General features: G+C 27.2%; 3 protein-coding genes across 4 annotated transcripts; 1 reads left to right on the forward strand and 2 right to left on the reverse strand.

Moving 5' to 3' along the window:
• Positions 1-15,952, reverse strand: LOC117170310 (DNA replication factor Cdt1). Of its 2 annotated transcripts, XM_033356994.1 has the most exons (7): positions 15,839-15,952; positions 12,551-13,256; positions 9,841-10,093; positions 9,423-9,759; positions 6,252-6,434; positions 5,535-5,809; positions 1-1,041 (listed from the first exon to the last, which is right to left on the reverse strand). In XM_033356994.1, the coding sequence occupies exons 2-7, from the start codon at positions 13,021-13,023 to the stop codon at positions 676-678; spliced, it is 1,887 nt and encodes a 628-aa protein (XP_033212885.1). In that variant the 5' UTR covers positions 13,024-13,256; positions 15,839-15,952; the 3' UTR covers positions 1-675. The 2 variants fall into 2 exon arrangements, with proteins under 2 accessions (XP_033212885.1, XP_033212884.1); XM_033356993.1 differs by lacking the exon at positions 15,839-15,952 and having other exon boundaries at positions 12,551-13,839.
• LOC117170311 (mpv17-like protein 2) lies at positions 15,895-21,874 on the forward strand. Its single transcript, XM_033356995.1, has 2 exons — positions 15,895-16,071; positions 20,983-21,874. Exons 1-2 carry the CDS (start codon positions 15,913-15,915, stop codon positions 21,406-21,408), a joined length of 585 nt encoding a protein of 194 aa, XP_033212886.1. The 5' UTR covers positions 15,895-15,912; the 3' UTR covers positions 21,409-21,874.
• On the reverse strand, positions 21,575-24,901 carry LOC117169899 (N-acetylneuraminate 9-O-acetyltransferase-like; the record flags this gene model as incomplete). Its single annotated transcript, XM_033356408.1, has 2 exons — positions 21,575-22,018; positions 24,728-24,901. Coding segments are annotated over 2 exons (303 nt in total), but the record flags the coding sequence as incomplete, so codon positions are not given.
• Position 24,902: the final 1 nt, after the last annotated feature.

Genomic DNA, 24,902 nt, shown 5'->3' on the forward strand with positions numbered 1-24,902 from the left:
TTACAAACGAAAAGTAAATTTTATTTACCGCAGCGGAGGTACAAATATTTGGTTTTCCTAATTCTAGCATCTTGCTTGCAAATTGTAAGATTCTAAAAACTGATAAATCTTGCAGTAGTGTCTGCAGATTAAAAAATTCCCGTTGTGTATAAATCTGTCTATAATAATGAGGGCCCACAATTTTAAATTAAGAAACAATACCCAATGTATTTCTCGCATTCACGGTATAAACACCAGTAAATAAAAAATCTAAATATAAAGAAATATATCATGGCCAAGCAGATTTGTATTATCCAGTTATAATACTTCGTACATTATTTCCGAAGGATCAGTAGATTCGCGTTACCGACTATTAAAGTTAATCATAAAATAAAGTCTTAAAATATTTATCAAGAACCCTCATTAACAATAATTAAGCCTCTTATTGCTCTTTTCTCGTAAAAAAAAAAAAATATGCGATGAGATTATAAAAATACTATCAGATGATTCAAAAATTCATTCATGCTCCAAAATGTCGAGAGAGAGAGATAGAGAGAAAAAAAACAGAACCATGCAAAGACGAATAATTCAACTGCGTTATGAAAAATATAGATCCGAGAATTATCTGCGAATTACGGCAATACGTAGAAAAAATAGCCAGTCTTTAAAAAGGAGACTTCTGTCTTCGAACTGTAATCAAGTTTTCACTTTGTCATTCGCTACGCTTTCTAATTTTTTAATAACCTTTACCATATCGATTTCTTTTGCAAGCTTTAAGTAATCTACCATTCTCACGTTTCGTATATTCGTCCACACTGGTATAATTTTACAGAGAAGACGAATGTGCTCTTCCATCTCGGTTGGCGTTAATTTCATTCTGTAGGAGTTGTCTAATTTTTGTAAGACAAATTCTAGGGTCAGGACACTCTTCTTTTCAGCTACAAAAATATTTCGGAGTATCTTCGCTATTTCGGGCAATCTGGAATGCATGGCAGCTTCTCTGTCCTGGGCTGGCGACCTCGTCATAGCGTCTAATGCTTTGGCCGCTTGTTTCGCACGAACCTGTCGAACAATTTCAGGATGACCATTGTGAACAAGGAGACTATTAGCCATGTCTGATTTAATACCAATTCTTAAAACTAAAAATATTTTCATTTCAAGATTTACAAACAAAACTGCAAATTAAAACACTCGACTTGGAACTCTTTTAGATTTTAAACTGTTACAATCGAAGATTAAGCAATTTTTTAATTCAAATTTTTTTATTTAAACACTTAATACTTTACACGTATACAAGAAAAGCTTTCAACACTTTTGAATTAAACAATTTAAAGTTAAATGCCATGAAACTGCCAACATTTTAATTTTAACATCTTATAAATCAGTGTCTAGTCGTCCCGAAATTCAGGACGAGTAGTCAATTATTTTTGAAAAGCTTGGCTAGTCGTCTTGAAATTTCAGTCATTTTTTGAAATAAGTAGCCAAAAATGTCAAATAGTGCGAGCCCTGTATATCCTTTCAAAACATGTAGCAAAATAAAATAAATAGAAAGTCATCAGGGTTGCGATTTGGCGGGCGATTTCAAATTCCCGGTCATTTGCGGGTCTCGTTTTTCAATTTTCCTGGGTAATTAAAAATCACATATTTATATTTATAACCAAATGCAAGTGTTTATTTTCATTCATGACGTTCATTCTAAACATCCTTTATCACAAGAGAGCAAAAACATAACTGCTGAATTTTCAACAAACAAAAAATTAATTTGTACTATTAAAGATAAATTGACAACCAAAATTTAAATAGTTAAATTTGAAGTTTAAAGAATTAATGTTTAACCAACTAGATGAACTTTCAAATACAACTATGGAATAAGTTGTATTTTCAGTTGAAAAAATTACATTCCGCAAAAAAAAATAAATTAAAAAAAAAATAGTGACATTTTCAACCAAGTTAATGAACTTTCAACTAAAATTTTAAATCCTAACTGGAATTGTTGAATTTTAAACCAAAAGGATGAATTTTCAACCAAGAAGATTAATTTCTAACAAAAAAGACGAACTTTCAACTAAAAAATATCACTGGAGTATTCAACTGGAATTAGTTATATTTTCAGTTTGAAAAAACAAAATTTAACCAAAAAAGAAAGCAATTTTAAATAAACTAGCTCATATTTAAAACAAAAAAATGAATTTTTAATTAAAGTGATGAATATTTAACAAATAAAATTATGTTTAGCAAAAAAGTGTATGTTTCAAATAAGTAGTTTCATTTTCAACCTAAAATGAATTTTTAACTAAAATGATCAATATTTATCTGGAATACTTGAATTTTAACAGAAAAGAAGAATATCTAAGCAAGAAGATTAACTGGCAAAGAAAAAGATAATTTTTTTACAAAAAAAATCAATTTTTTAAAAACAAAATACGTGCATTTTCAACAAAATAGTTGAAGTTTCAATTAAAAAAGACAAATTTGCATGCAATAACACCCAACAAAAGATCCATTTTCAACTATAAATGGAAAAGTGAAATCTTCAATTAAAGAAATAGTTTAATTTTGAAATAAAAAATATCAATTCTCAACGCAAAATAGAATAGTGAAATTTTCGGTTCAAAATCTAATTGTTAATCAACACAAAAAAAAACAATGTCAGCAAAATAGTTAAGCTTTCTGCTGGTAGAGTTAAATTTCTAGTTAAAAAAAAAAAAAATGATTTTCAACAAAATAGTTACATTTTTAAACAGAGATGAATTTTCGATTAAAATGAAGAATATTCAATCGAAAAAAATACTACTTTTACTCTAAAAACTATTTAAAGTATTTTCTGTATCTAAAATTTGGTAGAGGGATCTTTTAATTGTGAAGAATTCTGATTTTGAACAAGGGTTCTTTTAAATTCCTTTCTTCTAAATTCGAATAATTCTTTTTTAAAAATCATAACTTTTCAAGTAGGAATTTGGATTTTCAAAAACATAGATTAATTCTCAATTAAAAAATTGAATTTTAAACTGAAAAAGATCAATTTAAAAGAAAAAGCTGAATTTTGAACTAAAAAAGATCACTTTTCCACTAAAAATAAAATAATTAAAATTTTCAATTAAAAAAATTAATTTTCCAACCAAAAAAAAGACAGATTTATTTTTAAAACAAATTAAATTTAACTTTGAACCAAGCAGTTTTATTTTCAACAAAAAGATAAATTAATTACTAGTTAAAAACCATAACATAAAAAAAAGAATAGTTGTTCTTAAACAAAGAAGATGCATTTTTAACAAAGAAGATTAATGTCTACCGAAGAAGACGAATTTGATCGAAAGTGGATGAATTTTTTATTAAAAAGATAAATTGTCAACCAACAATTTAATAGTTATTCTAGTCAATAATTAATGTTTAACGAGGGAGATGAATTTTCAACTAAACTGATGTACTCATCAATTAGAATAATAACATTTTCCTGTAAAAAAACAAAGTAATTTGCGACAAAAACAAAACTAATTTTCAAACAAAGTGATGAATTTTCAACTAAAATTATATATCTTCAACTGGTATAGTTGAATTTGAAACCAAAAACATTCATTTTCATAAAAAATGATGGTCTAAATAGAATCATTAAAAATACAACAAAAACAATCATTTTTAACCCAGAAGATTGATTTATACTGGAATTGTTTAATTTTAATTAAAAAATTAATTTTCAGCCGAAGAGAAAAGGAATTTTCAAAAAAATAGCTGATTTTTCCAGCAAGGATTTGAATTTTCAATTAAAACGATAAATCTTTAACAAATTAATTTTTAAGAAGAGTATATTTCAACCAAAAAAGCTTAAAATTTTTAATAAAGCACAATGGAGTTAAACAAAAAGACCTAATTCTTATCAAAATAACTGAATTTTCTACTAAACCGGATCAATTTTCAGTCAAAAATAGAATAGCTGAATTTTTCAGTTTGAAAAATTGATTTAAAAAAATATGAGTGTTCAATGAAACATTTAAATACAAAATAGCTTACTTTTTCATCAAGGAGATACATTTTTTAAATCATGAATCTTTAACAAGAGTATATTTCAACCAAGAAAGATTAAATCTTTTAATAAAAGCAATTGAATTCAACGAAACAGAACGAATTTTCAACAAATAACATGAATTTTCTACTAAAACCAAATAGTCTAATATATTTTAATATAAAGTTATTTTTATAAATTAAGAAACACTATCATTGAATTAAATATTACAATTAACAAAAAAATAATTACGCTCTCGACCAAAATTCCGTGACTTTAACTCAAAATTCCCTAAAATTTCAAGATTTTTTAGTTAATTGTTCATGGCTTTTTGCGACCCACAATAAAATCAACCTAATAACCTAATAAGCACACTCATATGCCCTGTGATAGATTTCTGAGCCGGTTATATAACTTTGAGAATGGTAATGAAAATGAGAATATTACCGAGAAATAAATTCTCTGAAAATTTTCGTTAACTTTTCGGTTGAAAAATCCACTTTATTTTTAAGTTTGTCTTTTTTGTTTTAGAGTTTACCTGCTTTAGCGGAAGTTAAATCTTTTTTTTTAATAAAAATGCAACTGTTTGGTTAGAAATTAAGCTATTATACTATTTTCTTAAAAACTTAACTCTTCCTTACAAAATTTACTTTTTGTTTAAAATTTATATTTTGGTGTTGAAAAAAGAACTGAAATATTTTTTGGATGAAAGTTCCACTTATAAAACAAAATTGTTTTTTTTATTACAAATTTATCTGTTTTACTACAAAATTGATATTTTTGGGCTAGAAATACAACTATTTAGTAGAGAATTGAACTATTTTGTTCAAAATTCATCCTTTTTGGTTGAAATAATTCGTCTTTTTGGATTGAAAATGCAATTTTTTTTCGTATAAACTTATTTGTTTGTTACAAAAATTCCATTTTTTGTGTTACTAAGTTAACTGAAATATTTTTTGGACGAAAACTCAACTTTTTTTGTAATAAAAAACTCTTCTGCTTTAAGATAAATTTCGCATTTTTTTGATAAAAATACAATTATTTGCTAGAGAATTCAACAATTTTGTTAGAGTCATCCAAATTTAACGCTTTAGTGGAAAATTCTTCTTTTTTTTGTTTAGAATTCATTTTTTAACAGAAAATTTTAAGATTGATATTTTTTAGTTACGATTTCGCGTTTTTTTTTGTAAAAAAATTATTTTTTAGTTTGATGTTACCTTTTTCATGTAAAAATGCATCAGTTTCGAGGAAAATAATTTTTTTATGAACAGACATATTTTTTGTTTGAAATTTAAATTTTTGTAAAGAAATATTCTCGGTTATATAACCTGAACTTAAATTCTCGGGAATTTAAGAACTCTACCCTGCGACTACAGGTAAAATAGAAATCACTTCTCTAAATTGAACAAAATTAATAAAATAATGAAAACTTGAATTTTACTGCGATCAGAAGCGAATTACCGATTTTTAAATTAAATTCCCCGTTCAATCGCCCTCCTTGTGACGCAGATCCATTTTTAAAATTCTAACTGCGATTTTTTTACGAATCACTTACCCGTTCTAGAAGAGCTTTAGGAATTCCCTTAAACGCCGAACTGAGATAATTACTAGTGGAAGCGCTAGTAGTAGGAGTCGCTGGAGGAGTATCAACAACGGAAATTTGGACCTTCGTAAATCCATCGACGTTCGTCTCACCCTCCACATCAGTCTTTGTCGATGATTCTGAACTCGAAGGCGACGGTAAAGACTTCGAGGTCATATTAGCCTCGGCCAGCCGCTGTAAAGCCTTCTCCATTCGTGTATTGCAGCTGAAAAGCGTCTTGGCTTTGTCTACAATAGAAAAAAAAGAAGAAAAAAAAAAGGAATTAAAACCTTAGTTTTGCACAAGCTAAACACATCACTTAAATAAACATATAAAAAAATCCTACTAATTCTATCTAGTCTTTCCTCCTCAGTAAATTTCACTTTAAATCCATTCACTAAAGTCAACATTTTAACTCTATTCCCCAACCACAATCTGTCAAATCCGCAGACTAATTAATCCCTACTGTTTAATAAGATAAATTGCACGTGGCAATTGCTTGAGAAAAAGCTGAAGCTACGAAAATATCGGGGTCACGCTTGCATTGCAAACATCACTTGCATTCTCCGTTTTAATTACGAAATTTCGTAATTATGCAATTTGTGGGTTGCAGTTTACTAATCCAGAAAATATTTTCGGGTCACCTCAATATTTTGAAGGACGTGTTACAAACAAAAAAAAATGTCTCACCAAGAACATCCTTCGCAGAAGTTGCTTTCTGTGCATCAGGAGGCAACGGCAGATCAGACTTTTCTATTGGCTTGCAATTTTCAACCTCAAAGTCCGGATGCCAGCGAACTAGTTTTTCCCGCGGAACTATCATTGGCGTTTCCAAACTTTGTAGAAACTTATCATGTTCGTCTTTGACCAATTCTGCAAAATAAAAAGATAGACAAAAAATGAGATTATAATTTGCGCAGTGTTTTGAGGTCATTTCTCGGTTTGAAAAATTTTTTCACGGTCATTGAAATAAAATAAATTTGAACTCTCAGGGTTGCAAATTAAAACACTTGAAATGGAACTCGATAATTTTTCTGTCAACCTAAAGAGATTATTTTTCAAAAAAAAAAAAAAAAAACTTTCCACAAAAAGGTTGAGTTATCAACGAAAATAGTTGAATAATCATAAAAAAAAACTTTTTAAAAACAACTGAATTTTCAACTTAAACATATAAATTTTAAACAAAAAAGTTAACGTTCAACCCAAATAAACAAATTTTCAACCAAATTAGTTGAATGCTCAACCTAAAAGAATTTTCAACAAAATTGTTGAATTTTTAACATTGTAATTAAATTTTTAACAAAGTAGTTAAATTTTGAACGGATTAGTGGAGTTTCTAACGAAATCGTTGAACTTGCAATCTACAGAGATAAGTTTTTAATCAAATGACCAATTTTTCAAGCAAAAAGATTAAACATCATTAAAAAACAATTCAATTTTTAAAAATAGTTGATATTTTAAGTCATAAAGACGATTTTTTTTAGAATACGGTTTGCTTTCAACCATTGAGAATAAATTTTTAATCAGGACTGCAAATTAAAACACTTGAAATGGAACGAGTGCATTTTCCTTTCAACCAAAAGAGATGATTTTAGAAAAAAAAAAACAAAGAAGGAATTTTCCACAAAAAGGTTGAATTATCAACCAAAACAGTTTAATGCTCACAAAAAAATCTTCTACAAAAACAATTAAATTTTCATCTTTATAATATGAATTTTCAAACAAAAAAAAAGTTATTTCATAAACAAAAACATTCATTTATGAACAAAAAATACAACTTTTTTTGCAACAGAATAATAAAAAAAGAAAAAATTTTAATCAAACATATAATTGCAGAGTTTTAAACCCGAAAATATAACTTTTTCAACAAATAAGTTAAATTTTTTCGACCAAAAAATATGAATTTTCAACAAGAAAGTTAATAATAATAAAGCCAAAATAGTTCAATGTAAACCCCAAAAAACGATTTTTTTTACATAAAAAAGAAATATTTAACCAAAAAGGATGACCTTTAAAAAAAATTGTTGAACTTTCAACAAAATAATTCAATTTTCAACCAAACAATAAAAAAATTTATTCAAAAATATAATTGTAGTTTTAAGCCGGCAAAGATAAAAATTCATTAAGAATGAATTTTCAATCAGGGCTGCACATCAAACACTTGAAATGGAACTCTTGAATTTTTCTGTTATAATTGAGGCCTACAAATTTTTTAATTCAGACGCTCTATAATTTATATGTAGATTAAGAAAATGAAGACATTCAACAAAATTTTAATTAAATACCCCTTAAATGCAAAACAAAAAAAAACATTTTAAATTTTATAAATTAAATAGTTTAAAGGTTTCTGGTTAAAAAACATAAATCCAAACTATCAATTTCAATGCTCCAAATTAAAGAATCAATCAATAAATTTCTTAATGTTTAAAATTACATCATTTTAGGCGATTTCAAGTTAGAAACTTTGAACACTTTTCATTAACAATTTATCATTATATTGTTTCGTAATTTCTTGAATGTTATTTCATGAATATTTTATTATATGGAACTTTATTATTCGGGATATTAAATTTTCGACCACTTCTAATTATGGGATTATCATATTACATTTTCCTGAAAATTCATCTTTACTTTGGTATAAATTTCACCTATTTTTGGTTAAAAATTCAACACTTTAGTTGAAAATTGATTTCTTCGTATGAAAATTTAACTATTTTGTTGAAAGTAGTTGTTTTTTTGGATCAAAGTTCACTTTTTAAATAAAAAATTATTTGAACATTCAATTTTTTATTTAAACTTATCTTTTTTAGTTGAAAAATGAACTATTTGGTTGGAAATTGACTTTTTCTTTGAAAATTCGTCTTTTTTTTGTAAAATTAAACTATTTTAAAAATTAAAATCTGGTTTTAATTCAAATTCACCTACATAGTGGAAATTTAACTACTTTGTTTAAAATTTATTCTTTCGGTTTAAGATTCACCATGTTAGTTGAAAATTTATGTTTTCGGTTGAGAATTTAACTATTTGGTTGAAAATTCGTTTTTTTTCAGAGTAATTTTTTTGACCGAAGATTATTTAACTATTGAATTCTAGATTAAAAATTTAAACTTTTTAGTTGAAAATTAAACTAATGGATTTGAAATACATTTATTTGGTTGAAAATTGTTTTTTTCCTGGGTTGAAAATTAATTATTTTAACTGAAAACTGAACTAATCCATTTTCGGTTGAAATTTGAATATTTTAGATGAATATTCGTGTTTTTGGTTTAAAAATTCATCTACCCTTGTAGAAATTTAATTTTGCTATTTAATAATTAATCTTCATTTAGTTGAAAATTCGTTCCTTTGTAGAATTTAACTTGTTTTTTATTTGAAATAAAAATACAATTTAGCTCAAAACCAACTGCTTGATTGAAAGTTGAACTACTTTCTTAAAAAAATTCATTTTTCTGATTGCACATTCATTATTTTAGTTGAAAGTACAATTTGTTGGTAGAAAATTGAATTATTTGAACTACTCAAATTTAACGTTAAAATTTGTTAATTGGCTCATTTTTAACAGGTTTAGAACTATCTAGTAAAATTAATAATTATTGAAGCAAAAAGTTTTTTAAAAATCAATAATGTCCAATTTCAAACGCTTTTAAATTTTAATTGTTAAGACTTTTTCCGATTTAACAAATGAACTGCCTTCTTCAAAGCTAACAAATAAACTAAAAAAATGAAAACGATTTCAAATTGTATTATATAGAAAGTGATACGAATTTTGTGATATTTCAAGTGATTGGCTACATTTTTCATCGAAAAAATTTGATATATGGTTACTATTCAGCAAAATAAAAATATCTTCTAAAAGCTCACCTAAAAGATTATTGTATAATTTTCTGCGCCTTTCTAATAGAGTACATGGTCCCATGCTAGTTTCCGATCCAGACTTCAGCACATTATCAGCGTCGGGCGTGTTTCTACCACTCTGAGATTCGCCGTTCGGGATCAGAACGAGGTCGTATCTAGGCTGCTTTGTAGCTGATCCAAAGCTACGGATTTTCTCTTGCTGAAAGGTATACGCTTCTGGATACACAGATTTAATTTGAGCAATGTGGTCCAAATTAAAATTGCGACGAAGCAATTCTTGAACGGCGGGCTTGAGTTTCTTGAATGTTATGATTTCCTTTCGATTAAACAACATAGCTACAACCTAAGTTCAAACACAAAAGCATTAATATCCAGAAATTCGTCTATAAAGAATTACATTTAATATTATGTTTAATTCAATTACTGTATCAATGCATCTAAAAACTTCTGCGAGGAATCTGTATTTGTATGGCAATGGCAAGGCAGGAGATTTGCTTTCAGCCAATGATTGATATCTCTGATAAGCTGGAGCTTTTGTAGGACTTTTCACAGGACTTGGCGTCGATTCTTTTGGTTCGAAAAGAAGACGGCGTTGAGGACTCGCTGTTTTTAGAATCTCTGCACTCTTCACAGGGCTCATGAAAATCTTACTTGGAGACCTGGCAGCTTTTGAAGGACTGTAAAAAAAAGATTAGATGATTCGAATTTAAATTAAAAAATCGAATTACAATAGTATTCAAGTACTTAAAATACAATTTGAGTTTTGAAAATCATTCTTAAACTAGAAACCATCACAGACTTCGCATCCTAAAATGCTCCCAAAACAGAGAAAAAAAACTTGTTTAACCCTTAAAAGGCATACTGGGTGTAAAGCATCCAGCGACTTATTTGCGCTTTATCAAAACGTACCAAATTTACCTATTTTTCTACGTCATTTTTATATAAATTTGATTTTTATCATTTTTATACGCACTTCAAGATGAATAAAATTGTTTAATCACGCAAAATACGGTGTTTTATTTTTCATTGAATTTAAGCGTTTATTTTTTAGAATAAATAACTTCTTTGGAACGAACACTATAAAACTAATTTTATTTTTGAAGCGCCGTATCTCAGAAGTATTCAAGCAAAATTTTCAGTAAAAATATCAAAAACTTACAAAGTTATGAATTTTAGAGTGACATAAGTAATTTGTAAATTTTTTTCCAAAAAGTATTTTTTTCACTGTTTAAATTTCAAAAACTGCTATGAAACATTTTTCTCCTTAAACTAGATAGATTAAACCTTCAAGGTTTAAATAAAATTAATGTAGATATGGTACTGAATTACATTTAAAGCTCTTTATATTTCTGAGATTTAATGTCAAAACATATTGGATATTTGATATTTCAGTTAAAAAATGGAATATTTTTAACAAATATAATAGTAATAATCGACATTTCCACCAAATTTAATTTAATGTTAAATCAAACACAATTGAATTCAACTAAAAAAGACCAATTTTGAACGGAATATTTAAATCGTCAACTAAAAGAGATGCTTCTTCAAACAAAAACTTTCGACGAAACGATTGAATTTCAAAAAAAAAAAATAATAATGAATTTCAACTAAAAAGATTAGTTTTCAATTTAAAATAGTTGAATAATCTCTATAATATTCAACCAAAAAAAAAGAAGATTTTTCTACGAAACAATTGAATTTTCTACAAAAAAATTTGATTTTAAGCCAAAACAGTTCAATTTCGAAGCTTCAAAAAACGAATTTTCTACAAAAAGGTTGTATTTCCAAAACAAAAAAGTTTAATTTTTAACTACAAAAAATAAACTTTTTTGATGAACAATTTAATTTTCAATACAAAAATATAAATTTTAAACAAAATAATCAAATGCTCAATAAAATATTTGAATGTAAACCACAAAAACGAATTTTCTACAAAAATAAAAAATGAATTTCCAACCCAAAAATATAAATGGTTAACAAAAAAGTTAATTAAAAAAAGGATCGATTGACTCGCCCCACCCATTGTTAAAATTTTTTCCAAAAATAAACGCATTTGCTACAAAAAAGTTTAAAATTGAACCAAAAATGACTTTTGCATAAAATTGTTGATCTTTCTTCTCAAAATAATTAAATTTTTAAGAAAACAATTGCATTTGTTACCGAATAATAAAAAAAAGTTGATGAAAAATAACCAAAATTTTTACCAAAAATATCTGCAGAGTTTTAAACCCAAAAATATAAAATTTACAACAAATAACTCAATTTCTAACCAAGAAAGATGAATTTTTTTATACCAAAAAGAATAATTTTGAATACAAAAGGAAGAATTTTCTATACAAAAAGACGAATTTTCACAAAACAGTTCATTTTTCGACAAAAAAAAAAGTTTTTAAGAAAATAGTTGAAATTTCAAATATGTAATTAAATTTTTAATAGAGCAATTAAATTTGCAACCTGCAAAGATGAATTTACAAAGAAACGGTCTATTTTTGAAACAAAAAAGATTCAACTTTAACCTAAAACAATTGAATTTTTAATCAAACAGCTAGCCAAAAATACGATTTTTTTTAGAATACAGTTCGTTTTCAATCATTGAAGTTTCGTAAAAAAAGAAGACTTTTCATCAAAAATAATATTTTTTAACAAACTAATTAAATGCTCAAAAAAAAAGAGATGGATTTTCCTACTTGGTGATATTCATTCAGTTTGAATTTCACTCAAAAATGAAAAAGAATGCAAAGTCAGCCATTGACAAAGAATTATAATTCTATGTTGCGACATACAACTTCAGTAAAGAAACATAATTTTGACTTTGGGGTAGAGAATTTTTGTTAATGATAATTTTTACTTTGCGAGAGAAGTAGCTAAGAATCACAATTTTAAGTTTGAGGCAAAAAATTTCACGAAAGAAATATATTTGTGAATATTCGGACACAGAATGTCCGTAAATTGACTTTTGAACAGCGAATTTCGTGAAGAATTATAATTACAACTTTCAGCAACGCAATTCCTGCAAAGGTTTATAACTCTGACAGGGACTCTTGTCTTCGAAAAGAAATTAAAAATTTTTAGAAAGGAAAGATTAAAATACTAGAGAAAAAAAATAAGATTAAAAATACAACAAATACTCTCACCTAATTGGAATTTCCAACTCGATCGTTTCAAACTTGCGAATCTGTGGTCTTTGTGGCTGGATTGGTTTCTTTTCATTCTGAGCCTGGAGCCTGGTCAGCTTTTCATCGCAGTTTCTAATCCTATCAATCGAAGCCTTGATTTCCGCAAGTCTCGAAGACTGATTGATCCTATTTTTAATCTCAATAAAACTCAAATCCTTCCTGGAAGGTAATTCAATCCTCGGAGCTTTTTTCGGAGTTACAGATCCAGCTGCGGGTGACTCAATCTGACTTTCCTTGTTTTCTCCTTTTTTGGGTGTCCTTACATGTTTTTTAGGAGAGGCACATCGTTTCTTAGGACTTAGCAAGCCTTTTTTCTCGAAAGGTACATTTTTACTATCCAAATTCTCACTTTTCTTCAAAGTTTCCCTGATGTCAGTCTGGCCCTCTTCCGTGGAGAGTTTCCGAGACCGCAAGCGGGTCCTCGGAGGCATCTTCGGCGTTTTTGGAGTACCAGGTTTTGCAGAACCACCTTTTGGAAGATCAAAAACTATGCTTCGTACAGCGGTATTCGCCTTCAGGTTGGAAGGACCCTCGACATCGGAATCCTTGGGTTTGTACAAGATCTTCGGACTGGAACTTTCCTCGCTAGAAAATGTGGGAACGTCCTCGGACACTGGTGCGAGCGGCGTCGAGGATTCGGAGAGCTGGGAACCTCGTAGCTTTTCTATAATAACACTCGAACCTCTTTCCTCCTGATCCAAAACTAAAACTTTTGCTTTGCCCCGCAATTCCTCGGAGGCGGCTCGTTTCCTCGTGCTGAAGTACGAGGCCACCGAAGGCTGCGACATTTTTTATATACGGGTATATACCTGTGTCGCAGATTATTTACTTGGCTGTTGCGAGATTACTGTCTGCCGAGGGAGGTAGAATGCGTGAACGTAAACTAAAAAAGTCGGTCGGGATCTGGTGTTCCAATTTAAGAAATTCCAGGCGCAATTTCGCACACACAAAAGCCCGCGTTTTTAGTTAATAATTAGCGCGAAAACATTCAGGAAGTGGGAGTGGGAACACGATGTCAGCAAAACGCGTCAGCTGACTCCGAAATTTAAATTACATATGTAGAGTTCATAATACAGGTGGGCATTTCACAACCGCGATTTTATATCATTCTTGCGTAATGAGAATAAGCAGAGTCAGAATTATGTTGGTAAATTGATTTTTTCACTCTTGAAACACATCAAGCGGAGGAGCCACAACAAAGAAAACAAACGAGTTTTGGGGTGCCTAACTTAACGGCTTTTTAAACTACATAACCTCAAAACCGTACCGCGCAGACGCTACGGGAATGGCGCCACTTCCGCGCGCGGGAATTATGAATTTTAATTTATTAAATACTCGCAGTAAACGCACGCGTTCACGTCTCTGTATTTTTATTTGAAAAGCCTTTATTGGCCAATTTTTTAAATAATAGGTTTATAAAATGTTTGACACAACAATTAATTATTATAAATTTCGCATTGTCACCGTTTGAAATTAAAAAAAAAATATTTTGAACGATTTTGAATTGAAAACGTTCCAAATTTAACAATTTTCTATTGTAGACAAGGTTTTGAAACGGAACAATATTTAGAATGGAATACAAAGGAATTAAAGTTGTATCATTTCCAAATAAAAGCGTTTATAATTGAAATAGTGCAAAAATTTAGGGGCTTTGATATTGAAAAGATTTTAAGCAGAATAACTTAGATTTGAAAAATTTCAGACCAACATTTTGAAAATTGGACATTTTGAAAACGTTAAAAACTTAATATTTTTAGACATGAGTTTTAAAAATTAGGTCACTTAAAATTCGTAGGAATTGAAATTGTATTATTTCTAATTTGAAGTATTAAACATTTAAAAATTGAATTTCAATCATTTTTAATTTGAAGTGATTAAACTTTTATTTTAACTTCTAGGGTTCTCCATTACTGTTGCATGAATTATTAATATTCAACACTAAAATTTATTAGACAAGTTCCTGTGTGCTAAAAAATTTAATTTATCGTCACTTTCACTGATGAAAATGAAACATTTTTTATCATAAACCATTAAACTTGAATTTTTAGGTTTAAAAAAGTCTTGGAAAACAATTAATCATTAATAATTTTTAACTCAAAGAGTTAAAAATTTAAAAACCAAAACAAAATTTAAAACGTTCGAAATCAAATTAGATTAGGTAAATTTAAAAAAAAGGAATATACTTGAAAGAGAAGGAATTGAAGTTTTATCATTTTTAAATTAAATCATTTAAAATTAAAAATATTTCATTTTAAATAATTGTTAATTGGGAGCGATTAGTATTTGATAATTTGAAACCGAAAACTAAATTAAATGTTTCAAAGTCAAAGCTTCTAAAATTCTAGAATTTCAAATTGTTATTGCATCCAAAATTGATTGGATACATTTTTTTAATATACAAAATAAATTGAAAGTCGTTTTCGCCATTCAAAATGTTCAATAATGATCCTTTAAAATTGAATTATCCTAAAAATCAAAATTTTTAATTAAAAAAAATCAAAATTATTTTATGTAAATTTAAATCATTTCAAAATTCAATTTTTTCAAATTCTTGATTATACGCTTAAAATTCCACCATTTTAATTTATGAAAGGAAATTTTTCAATTATTGATGTATCAAAAGAGAGATAAAATATTGAAAAAGGTTAAATGATCTTTTTTTAAAATCTTAAAGTTAAAAGTTGGATGATTCGAAATTGTTTTTTTTTTACATGAGTTGGAAATGTTCTATATTTTGGAACATTTTCAAATAAAAAATAATTACTAATAGCGAAAAAAGCACTGAAAATCGTTGCTAAATGAGGTTTTAACCTAAAAACTGTTAACTTATCCCTATAAAAAAATTAAGTAAAATTTGTACGATCAAGTAAACATTTTTCTTTGTGAATTAAAATTAAAATTTTTTGATATATATGCGACCTCTATATTCATATAAAAAGAACTAGAAATTGCATTTCCGGATTCGGTGGTGGAAACAAAATGGCAACGTCGCACGCGTGATCATGTCGTGATGTAACCTTACTTTTTATCACTTTTTATCTCGACGATGTTTTCTTTTCACTGAAAACCGTATCGATGATTTCTCAAAAAATGAACCGATCTAAGGTCTAATTCGGAGATAATTGCCATGTCAGATTCAAATTTATTTCTCCGCTCACGGTAGGTGATATTGACGAATTGACATTTCTGTTATTCAAATCACTCAAATATTCTAAATGTCAAATTTCGAAATTGCGTTTTACTTACAGGGTCCACAGGATATATTGACTTTTATAAATAGTCTTCAGATAAAAAAAAACTGACGTGTAACTTGGCAGAAAATGACCGCGATTAGAGGAATCGGATTAATCGCGAATCGATGTTTTCAAATTAAGGAGCAACTTTTTTCATCAAGAAACTTATTTTACACCAATGTCGGAATCTCTATTTCACTGTCAGCGGCTGGTGATGTTCTTGAACAACACTACGAAATTTTGAAGGTGAGAAGGGTTAAATTTGTATATATAGTAGAGGAAATAGTTCCTAATACGTTTGGTGATTCAATTATTTACTAATAGACACATCATTATCAATATTTTCATTCACGATTGTTTATTCTGTGTTGTAATATTATTTGAAATTCTCAGTATTTGGAATTTAGGTCGTTTCGTATTGGAATTATTTAATCTAAAGTATTTTTTTAGTGTAATTTCAAAGGGTACGCACTAGGGTGGCCCGTATTTTTCACTTTTTGAATTTCTGTGCTCTCACTCCAGTTTTGTTCGCATAAAAAAAAATCAAAACTTGAGCGAAATCGGCTAATAGTGAAAGGTCGCGCAAAGATCATGAAGTTTCTCATTATTAAAAAATCATCAAAAAATAAGAATCAGTCTTAAATTTTGAGGAAATTGTGATTTTAAAAGATATTAAAAATTAGAAATGTTTAAAAGTTCTAAATTAAAATAATTTTAAAAGATATTGAGAAGATTCAGCAGTTCTGCAAAGATTAAAAAATAATTCTTTTGCGATATTACTTAATTTTACGAAAGATGGCCCTGAAATTGATCAGCAATAACTTGATAAGATTGTTAATCACTTCCACATTTCAGACTTCAAATTCTTTCTACTGTTAGTGAAATTTTGTTTTGTTGAAAAGTCCTTTATTATATTTTGGGTTCGAAATTCATCTTCTTTGGTTAAAAATTGTACCAGTCTCAAAATAAATGTTTTTTTTTTAAATTCATCTACTTGATTGAAAGTTGAACTACTTTGCTAAAAAAATTTTTTTTTTGAAAATTCATCTGCTTGAAAATTGAACTATTTCGTTGAAAATTCGTTTCCGAAACATTTAACTTCCATTTTTGGTGGAAAGTTGATATTCTTTAGTTAAAAATTCAAATATTTTGAGAATTTATATTTTTAAGTTGAACAACCGTGTGGTTAAAAAGTCATGTATTATGCTAGAAATTCGTATTTTTTTATTGAAAATTGATTTTATTGGCTAAAAATTCATCCTTTTTAATATAAATGCAACTGTTTGGTCCAATTCAACAGGTTTTTTTTTTTAATTTCAAATTAAAATCTTTTATTGGTAAAATGTTCATTATTTTAATTGAATATTCGAATATTTGGTTGTGAATGAACTTTTTTTTGAAAATTCAAATATTTGGATTGGAAATTCAACTATTTTTGTGGAAAATTTAACTATTTTGTGGATAGTTCGTCTTTTTTGGTAAAATATTAATCTTCTTGGTGGAAAATTCATCAGTTTGGTTGAAAATTCAACTATTTAGTTAAAATTTAATCGTTTTTAGTTAAAAATTCAATTCATTTGTCGAAAAATGAACTAATGTGTTAAAAATTAATTTTTAATTTAAAATTCATCTTTTGTCAACAAATAGATCAATTTTAAAACCATTTTCAACTAAAAGCGGATTAATGAAATTTTCAGTTAAAAACATTAATTTCCAACAAAACAAAAAAAGTATTTTCAAGAATATAGCGAAACTTTCAACGAAATGGTTTGCTATCAAAATAGTTGAATTTTCAATCGAAAAAGAAAATTTTTCAATCAAACTCTTGAATTTTCTACTAAAAATTTAACTATTCTATTTTTTGTAAAAAATTTCTGTTTTATTACAAAATTCTTATCTTCTGTTAAAAACTAGCCTTTTATGGTATAACATTAATCTTCATCTCTGAAAATTCATGTTTTTGCTTGAAAATCTATTTTTTTTTAAATTGAAAATTGAACTATTTGATGAATAATTTTTTTAATTGAAAACTTTATTATTTTATTTTCGATTGTATATTTATCTTTTTTAGTCGAAAATTCAACTATTTGATTGAAAATTCATGTATTTTGTTTAAAATTTGTATTCTTTGGTAGAAAATAATTATTCTTTGTATGAAAATTCGATTGCTTGGTTAGTTAACAATTAATTGTATTGGTTAAAAATTGAACTATTTTGTTAAAAAATATTTTTTTTTTTTGCTAAAAAATTGAATTACTTTGTCGAAAGTTGAACTATTATGTTAAAAATTCGTTTTTCCTTGTTGTGCGATTCACCTCTTTGGTTAAACATTTAAAGGTTTTGTTGAAAATTCGTTTTATTTGGTAGAACATTCATCTTTTTGGTGGAAATTTCATTCTTTTGGTTGAAAATTTGACTATTTGGTTAAAAATTCATGTTTTAGTTGCAAATTTAACTACTTTTTTTTAAATTCCGTTTTATTTTAATAAAATGTATTTCTTTTATGTGAAAATTCATGTTTTTAATTGAAAACTTGCCTTTTAGCAGACAATTATTGTTCTTGATTGAAAATTCATCTTTGTGTGTTAAAAATTCAGCTGTTTGGTTTAAAATTGAACTATTCTGTTGAAAGAATCATTTTAAATTGAAAATTAAATTATTTGGTTAAAAATTCGTCTTTTGTGTTTAAAAATTGAACTATTTAGCTAAAAATTTGCGAATTTTGCTTAAAAGTTTAAATACTTGGTTGCTAACGCAAGTGTTTGGTTTAAAAATTAATTTTTGTTGAAAATTCATCTCTTCTGATAGAAAATCTTTTTTTAGTTGAAAATTCAATATATTTTGACTTTAAATCGTTGGAATTAAAGCGTTTCATAATGAATTTAATATGGTAGCTACATTAATTTTATTTAAAAGAAAATATTCCAGTATTCTCGTGAAAAATCAATCTATTTTCATAATTTTGATTGTTTAGCCAACGACCATGTTACTTTGGGGGGAGGAGGGGGGGGGCTAACATTGTTAACTTAGTTTATGTATGTACCCTACGCTTTATATTTTAATACCTACACATGTAAAAATAATTGGTGCATATGGTATTGTAGAGAGAGAAAAAAATATATTGGGAATGATAAAACTGCGATGCGCTACCTGGTGAGAAAAATCCGATCTAGAAAGAATAGGTGCGATTTTAAAGATGAATTTTAATTTGCGCATAAATATGTTTATTATATCATTCAGTTCAAAGTGCGCACTTCCAAAATCGTCCACTTATAAAAATTTTTAATTTTAGAAATATTAATTGTTAAGTGTACATTTTATTTTTGTAATGCAGTTTTAAAGACATAAAACATTAAAAGCTAGAAGCGTTTGAAACCGAAGATTTCAGATAAAAAATATTTTTAGCTGATCAACTGTGAATATAAATTAATAATGATTTTTAAAATGGAATTGTTCTTTAAGATTTAAAAGGTGAATAATAATTAATTTTACAAGGCGATTCGAAATCATATCGCAATTTTAGAATTTCCAGTTTCTGACGTTAAAAATTATGTAAACTATTTCAATTGGAAAGTCTTATTAGTTAAACATATGTAAACGGTTGATTGAAACTTTATAAACTGTTTTCAATTTTTAAATAACATTAAAATAATATATTCATAATTAAAAGCTTTCATTAAATTTCACATTATAATAATTATAGTAAAATATTAGAAACTAAATTTTGAACGTCAGATTTTAATTGTTCTATTAAAATATTGAAATAATTTAAACAAAGTGTCTAAGTGTACCGACAAAATCCGGGTATTAGAAACTAAATTTCGGTGCAAATAGCCCACGGCCTGATTAAAAAAAAAATAAAGATTTTGGCAGATTACGAACAAAAAATTTAAAAGATTTTAAAGAATTTTGAATGGCTTTAGAAGATTAAAAAACATTTCCTATGCAAATTAATAATGACTTTTATTTTGAAAACATAATTTTGTGTGATTATTCAAAAAGATTTAGAAAGATTTACAAAATTATCAAAAATGAATGTGGAAGATCTTAAGGAAATTTGTTTAATTTGGCAGAATTAAAAAAAAACATTTAGAAAAAATTGGATTAATTTAACAATATGTTTAAAAGTTCTGAAATAAGTTCGAAAATCATAAAAAATAAAAAAAAATAATGTAAACAACATGCAGATGTTTTAAGATTTTCAAATAAAATTTGGAAGAATTTTTTAACCATTTGAAATACAAATAATTTAAATTTTAATTTAAGAAGTGTTCAATTTATAAAAAAATGTAATCGTTCAATTTTTAATGTTTCTGGATAAAATCTTTCAACTCTACAAATTATTAAATTTCTAATTTGGCTGATTTACTGCATTTAATTAAAAATTGTTCAGTTTAAAAGTGCCAGTAGCTTCCATTAAATATGTGTAAATTATTGAGCACTTGAGTCAGATTTGAATACAAAATTATTGAATTAAAAAACTTAATACTTCAATTTTAAATAATTTAAAATTCAAGAGTTCCAATTCGAGTGCTTTCATTTGCAGCTCAGCTTTGATTAATTCAAATGGAAAATTTTTTAGCTTTAGAGTTCGATTTTTTTTAGATTTCATTGGTCATGAAAAATGTTTGTGAACTGGGAATTTTTTTGCTAAACCTATTTGACAAAAATGTGTTTTTGCACTGTATAAGATGGAAATTCTATCTAAAACTATTTGTTTTTTTATGAAGATTTCTTTTTAGTATTCAATCATTGTTTTATACTTCACAATACAATCGTAAAAACACTTTTATGCAAAAATTAATGTACAACTTTAAAATTGTACCTACTCTTTCTAGTTCCAGTTTTCGACACCAGGTGGTGAAATGGTAGACCATCATTCCCAATAGAAAATCGTGTGTTTAAAAAAAAATTATTCTTCCAAACACAAACTTATAATAATCCACGGTTATATTTCATAATTTTTTGCTATCGGTACAATCTGATATTGTCCACGATTCCGATTTGAATATTTACAAATGTGCACTTTTCTTACTTTTCCAGTTTTGAATTAGTGAATTATTCAATTACCTTTTACAATTCTAGTCGTTTTTACCGAATATAAGTAAAGAATTCCCATAAAAAGGAATTAATTTTCCAATCTTATTTGCTTTTCAGGGAGAATGGGACTCGTGGAGTGGGAAAAGAACGACCCACATGGCAATTTCGGGAATGTCAGTGGGAATAATTTGCCACCACTGGTATCGTTTTCTGGATGGGCGCCTACCCGGAAAAACGATCGGCGTCGTATTAAAAAAGGTTGTGATCGATCAGATAATATGTTCGCCTCTTTGTATAGGAATGTTTTTTCTCACCTTAGCCATTTTAGAAAAAAGCGATTGGTCGGAATTTAAGAAAGAGGTGAAAAGTAAGGCACACAAACTCTACATAGCCGAATGGGTCGTTTGGCCACCAGCTCAGATAATTAATTTCTACCTTTTACCCACAAGATATAGAGTTTTGTACGATAACACAATTTCTCTAGGCTATGATGTTTACACGAGTCAAGTTAAGCACGATAATCGAAAAATTACGGAAAAATGACGTTGGAAATTTCTTCCAGTTCGCGCGACTTTCATTGAATGATAAATCATTCAAAGGAACAAATTAGCACAAAAGTAATGGAGCAAGAAATTGAAATAACTGCGGAAGAAAATTGTTAAAAAGGTATCAGTTGAAGAGTTTGTGGAAGAAAGAGTTTTTCAAATGATGAAAAAGCCTTTGGTCTTTTTATTTTCGGGTGTATATATTTAAGTACAGATTAATTTAAATAAAAAGCGTAGGTAGGAGTACACGATGTGTAAATCCGTGTGACTAGTCTAGTCTTCGGGAACACTAGTTGAAATTACGAATTAAGAAATGTAAAGATGAGTGATTCGCAAGTTCCTTATTTTGTACATTTTGGCTTTTTAGAGTATCAACTTGCAGACCACTCACTTTTGTTTCATTGTCGTCTTTGTACATATTCACAAAATTGTCACCACTTTTAATAAATTGTTCGTTAACTGATTTTGCTCTACTTAACTTAATAAAACATCCCGTCGTGAATTCCAATCGGGACTAAGATTGCAGTAAAAACAAGCAGGTTTCGAGCAACCATCTGCCAATCACTTGGAACTGCGTACGACGTCAGCACCAACGTCAATCTGTGTATCTGTAAACATTTTTTATAACAATTAATATTCAGCAATTTAGAAAATATCCTTTCTCAGACTTCACTGTGCAAAATTTTCTTAATGTAGGGAAAAAGGGGATTTTTTTCACAAAGTTAGAGGAAGAAAAACTCATTTTTAACAACTTCAAGTGTCCTTAATGAAAATTTCAAAATTTCAAAGTCGCTAAAGTTGGTTCATGACTGATATGCTATCTTTATGAGTTGAGAATTATAATTTTTCATCAAAACTCAATGTGTAATTCTTTACAGAGATGTCAAATTTATTCCTAAATTTTGGTGTGTGAAAAAGATATGGAAGGGGTGCTTATAAAGCATTAGTTTTATGATAAATTTCAGTTTTGGGTGTTAAATTTAGGCCTAAAAATTTGTTTGAAATATAAACTCATGGGAAATATTGATCTTTTATTTAAAATTCAATAAAAATTTGGTTTTAAATTAATAAAATCGCTCAAATCTGGAAAACAGTAAGGGATTCAATTTAAAAAATTTAATAAACTATGAATATAATCAGATACATTTAAAAGTAATTCAAAATATTTATTCATCATATTTAAATTTATTCATATTTTTGTTTACCATTTTTATTTTGGAAATTAATTTTCTTTACTGAAAATTCAACTTTGTATTCAATTGTCGGGTCAAATTTGATCTGTTGTATTTAAAAACTCATGTATTTTGTTCAATATTCGTATTTTTTGGTATAAAATTAATCTTTTTCCTTGAAAATCCGCATTTTTACTTTAAAATTCAACTATTTTTGAAAAAGGTACAAAATTAATCTACTTAGAATCTTCAACTAAATTCAAGAGTCTTAAAAAACAAAAATGAATTATCAACTTAAAATGGAATAGTTAAATTTTCAGTTAATAAAACTAATTTTCAACAAAAAGGAAAAAACGTATTTTCAAGAATTTAGTTGAATTTTCAACAAAACAATGAATTTTCTAATAAAATAGTTGAATTTTCAATTCAAAAAGGTAATATTTCAACAAAACAGTTGCACTTTCAACCAAAACGTGACTTCTTAACCGGACTGCTGATTTTTCTACTAAGTAGATGAATTTTTAACCAAATAGTTAAATTTTGAACTAAAAATATGAATTTTTAAGGAAGAACATTAATTTTATACCATAAAAAACGAATATTGAAGAAATACATGAATTTTTAAATTAAACAGATCAATTTTTAACAAAAAATGGAACAGATGAAATTTCAGACAAGAAAATTAATTTTCAACAATAAATAAAAAAATTGTCGATACAATAGATAAATTTCCAACCAAACCATTTTCAACTAAAAGTAGAATAATTAATTTTTCAGTTAAAAAATTAATTTTTAAAATAAAATGAAAAACGTATTTTCAGAATATAGTTAAATTTTCAACAAAATAATCAGTTTTGCTATCAAAATAGTTGAATTTTCAATGTAAAAAGAAAATTTTCAACAAAACAGTTGAATGGAATAAAATTAATTTTCTTCCTTGAAAATTCATGTTTTTGATTGAAAATTTAACTATTTGATAATAAAATTAATCTACCTTGTAGGAAATTCAACAGTTCCGTTAAAAAATAATGTTTTGGATGAAAATTCCACTGTTCTGATGAAAAATGTTCTTTTTGGATTGAAAATTTAATTACTTTGTTAGCAAATTGATTTTTTCGTTGAAAATTTAACTATATTTTTAAAAATACGTTTTTTTCGTTTTGTTTAAAATTAATTTTATTTACTGAAAATTTAACTGAACCATTTCGTTAGAAATTCGTTTTTTTGTTGCTGTTGAAAATTAATTTTTTTTTAAAGTGTAAATTCAACTATTTCATTTTTGGTGAAGATTCATCTTTTTGCGTAAAAATTAATCTTCTTGCTTGAAAATCTATTTTTTTTTTTAAATTGAAAATTGAACTGTTTGATAATTAATTTTTTGGAATGAAAACTTTATTATTCTATTTTTGATTCTATATTTATCTTTTTTAGTTGAACATGCAACTATTTGATTAGAAATTCATGTATCTTGATAAAAATTTGTATTCTTTGGCCGAAAATAATTCTTCTTGGTTTAAAAATTCAATTGCTTGGTAGAAACTTCAACTAGATTGTTAAAAATTAATTGTGTTGGTTGAATATTAAACCATTTTGTTGAATAGTCGTTGCTTTTGATTGGAAATTTATTTTTTAACTGAAGATTTAAGTATTCCAGATGAAGATTCATAATTTTAGATGAAAATTCATCTCCGCTTGAAAATGTAACTATTTTGTTGGTCGAAAATTGAACTACATATTTTGTTGAAAAGTCGTTTTTGATTGAACATTTATCTTATAATCATTTTTGGTTGAAAATTTATATTTTTTAGTTGAAAATTGAACTATTTGCTTAAAAGTTAATCTATTTTGTTGAAAATTTAACAATTTTCTGAAAAAATAATCCTTTTTGATTTAGAATTCGCGTAAATTTGGTTTCGGCGGAGTAATCAACCATAATTGCATGTAATCCGAATTTTAGGTATGGTTTTCCTTTCGATATTTTCTGAAGTAAGCGTTAAGAAGATATGTCAGCATGAAAAACCAGAGTAAATATCTTAAACATAGGGGAAATTTCTCGAAAAAAAAAACGGGGAAACTTCTTGAAAAAGAGAAAAAAAGGGGGAATAGGGGAATGATAAAATTTAACTAAATTGGGAATAAACGAACCTCGTGACTAGCACAGATAAAGATGAATGAGGAAAACAGCAAGTTTAAAACTGGAAACCTTGGCAGAAGAACCAAAACTCCATGCGAATCTGCTGCGAGCCAAACGTGACCCTGGCTGACTAAAGTTTCCAAACTAATTCGGCCGAGTCCAGCCAAAAGTGCAGAATGCTTGCCA

The sequence above is a fragment of the Belonocnema kinseyi genome, chromosome 3 (genome assembly GCF_010883055.1).
Source record: "Belonocnema kinseyi isolate 2016_QV_RU_SX_M_011 chromosome 3, B_treatae_v1, whole genome shotgun sequence".
In the NCBI taxonomy this organism is placed as follows: Eukaryota; Metazoa; Arthropoda; class Insecta; order Hymenoptera; family Cynipidae; genus Belonocnema; species Belonocnema kinseyi.

Bases quoted from the DNA above. Each gene is read 5' to 3' on its own strand.
- LOC117170310 (XM_033356993.1), bottom strand. From the start codon at position 13,380: ATGTCGCAGCCTTCGGTGGCCTCGTACTTCAGCACGAGGAAACGAGCC. The intron at 6,435-9,422 runs GTGAGCTTTTAG...TTTATTTTGCAG, and splicing joins ATTATACAATAATCTTTTAG to AATTGGTCAAAGACGAACAT. The intron at 1,042-5,534 runs GTAAGTGATTCG...ATTGTTCGACAG, and splicing joins CTAAAGCTCTTCTAGAACGG to GTTCGTGCGAAACAAGCGGC.
- LOC117170311 (XM_033356995.1), top strand. From the start codon at position 15,913: ATGACCGCGATTAGAGGAATCGGATTAATCGCGAATCGATGTTTTCAA. The intron at 16,072-20,982 runs GTGAGAAGGGTT...TTTGCTTTTCAG, and splicing joins AACACTACGAAATTTTGAAG to GGAGAATGGGACTCGTGGAG.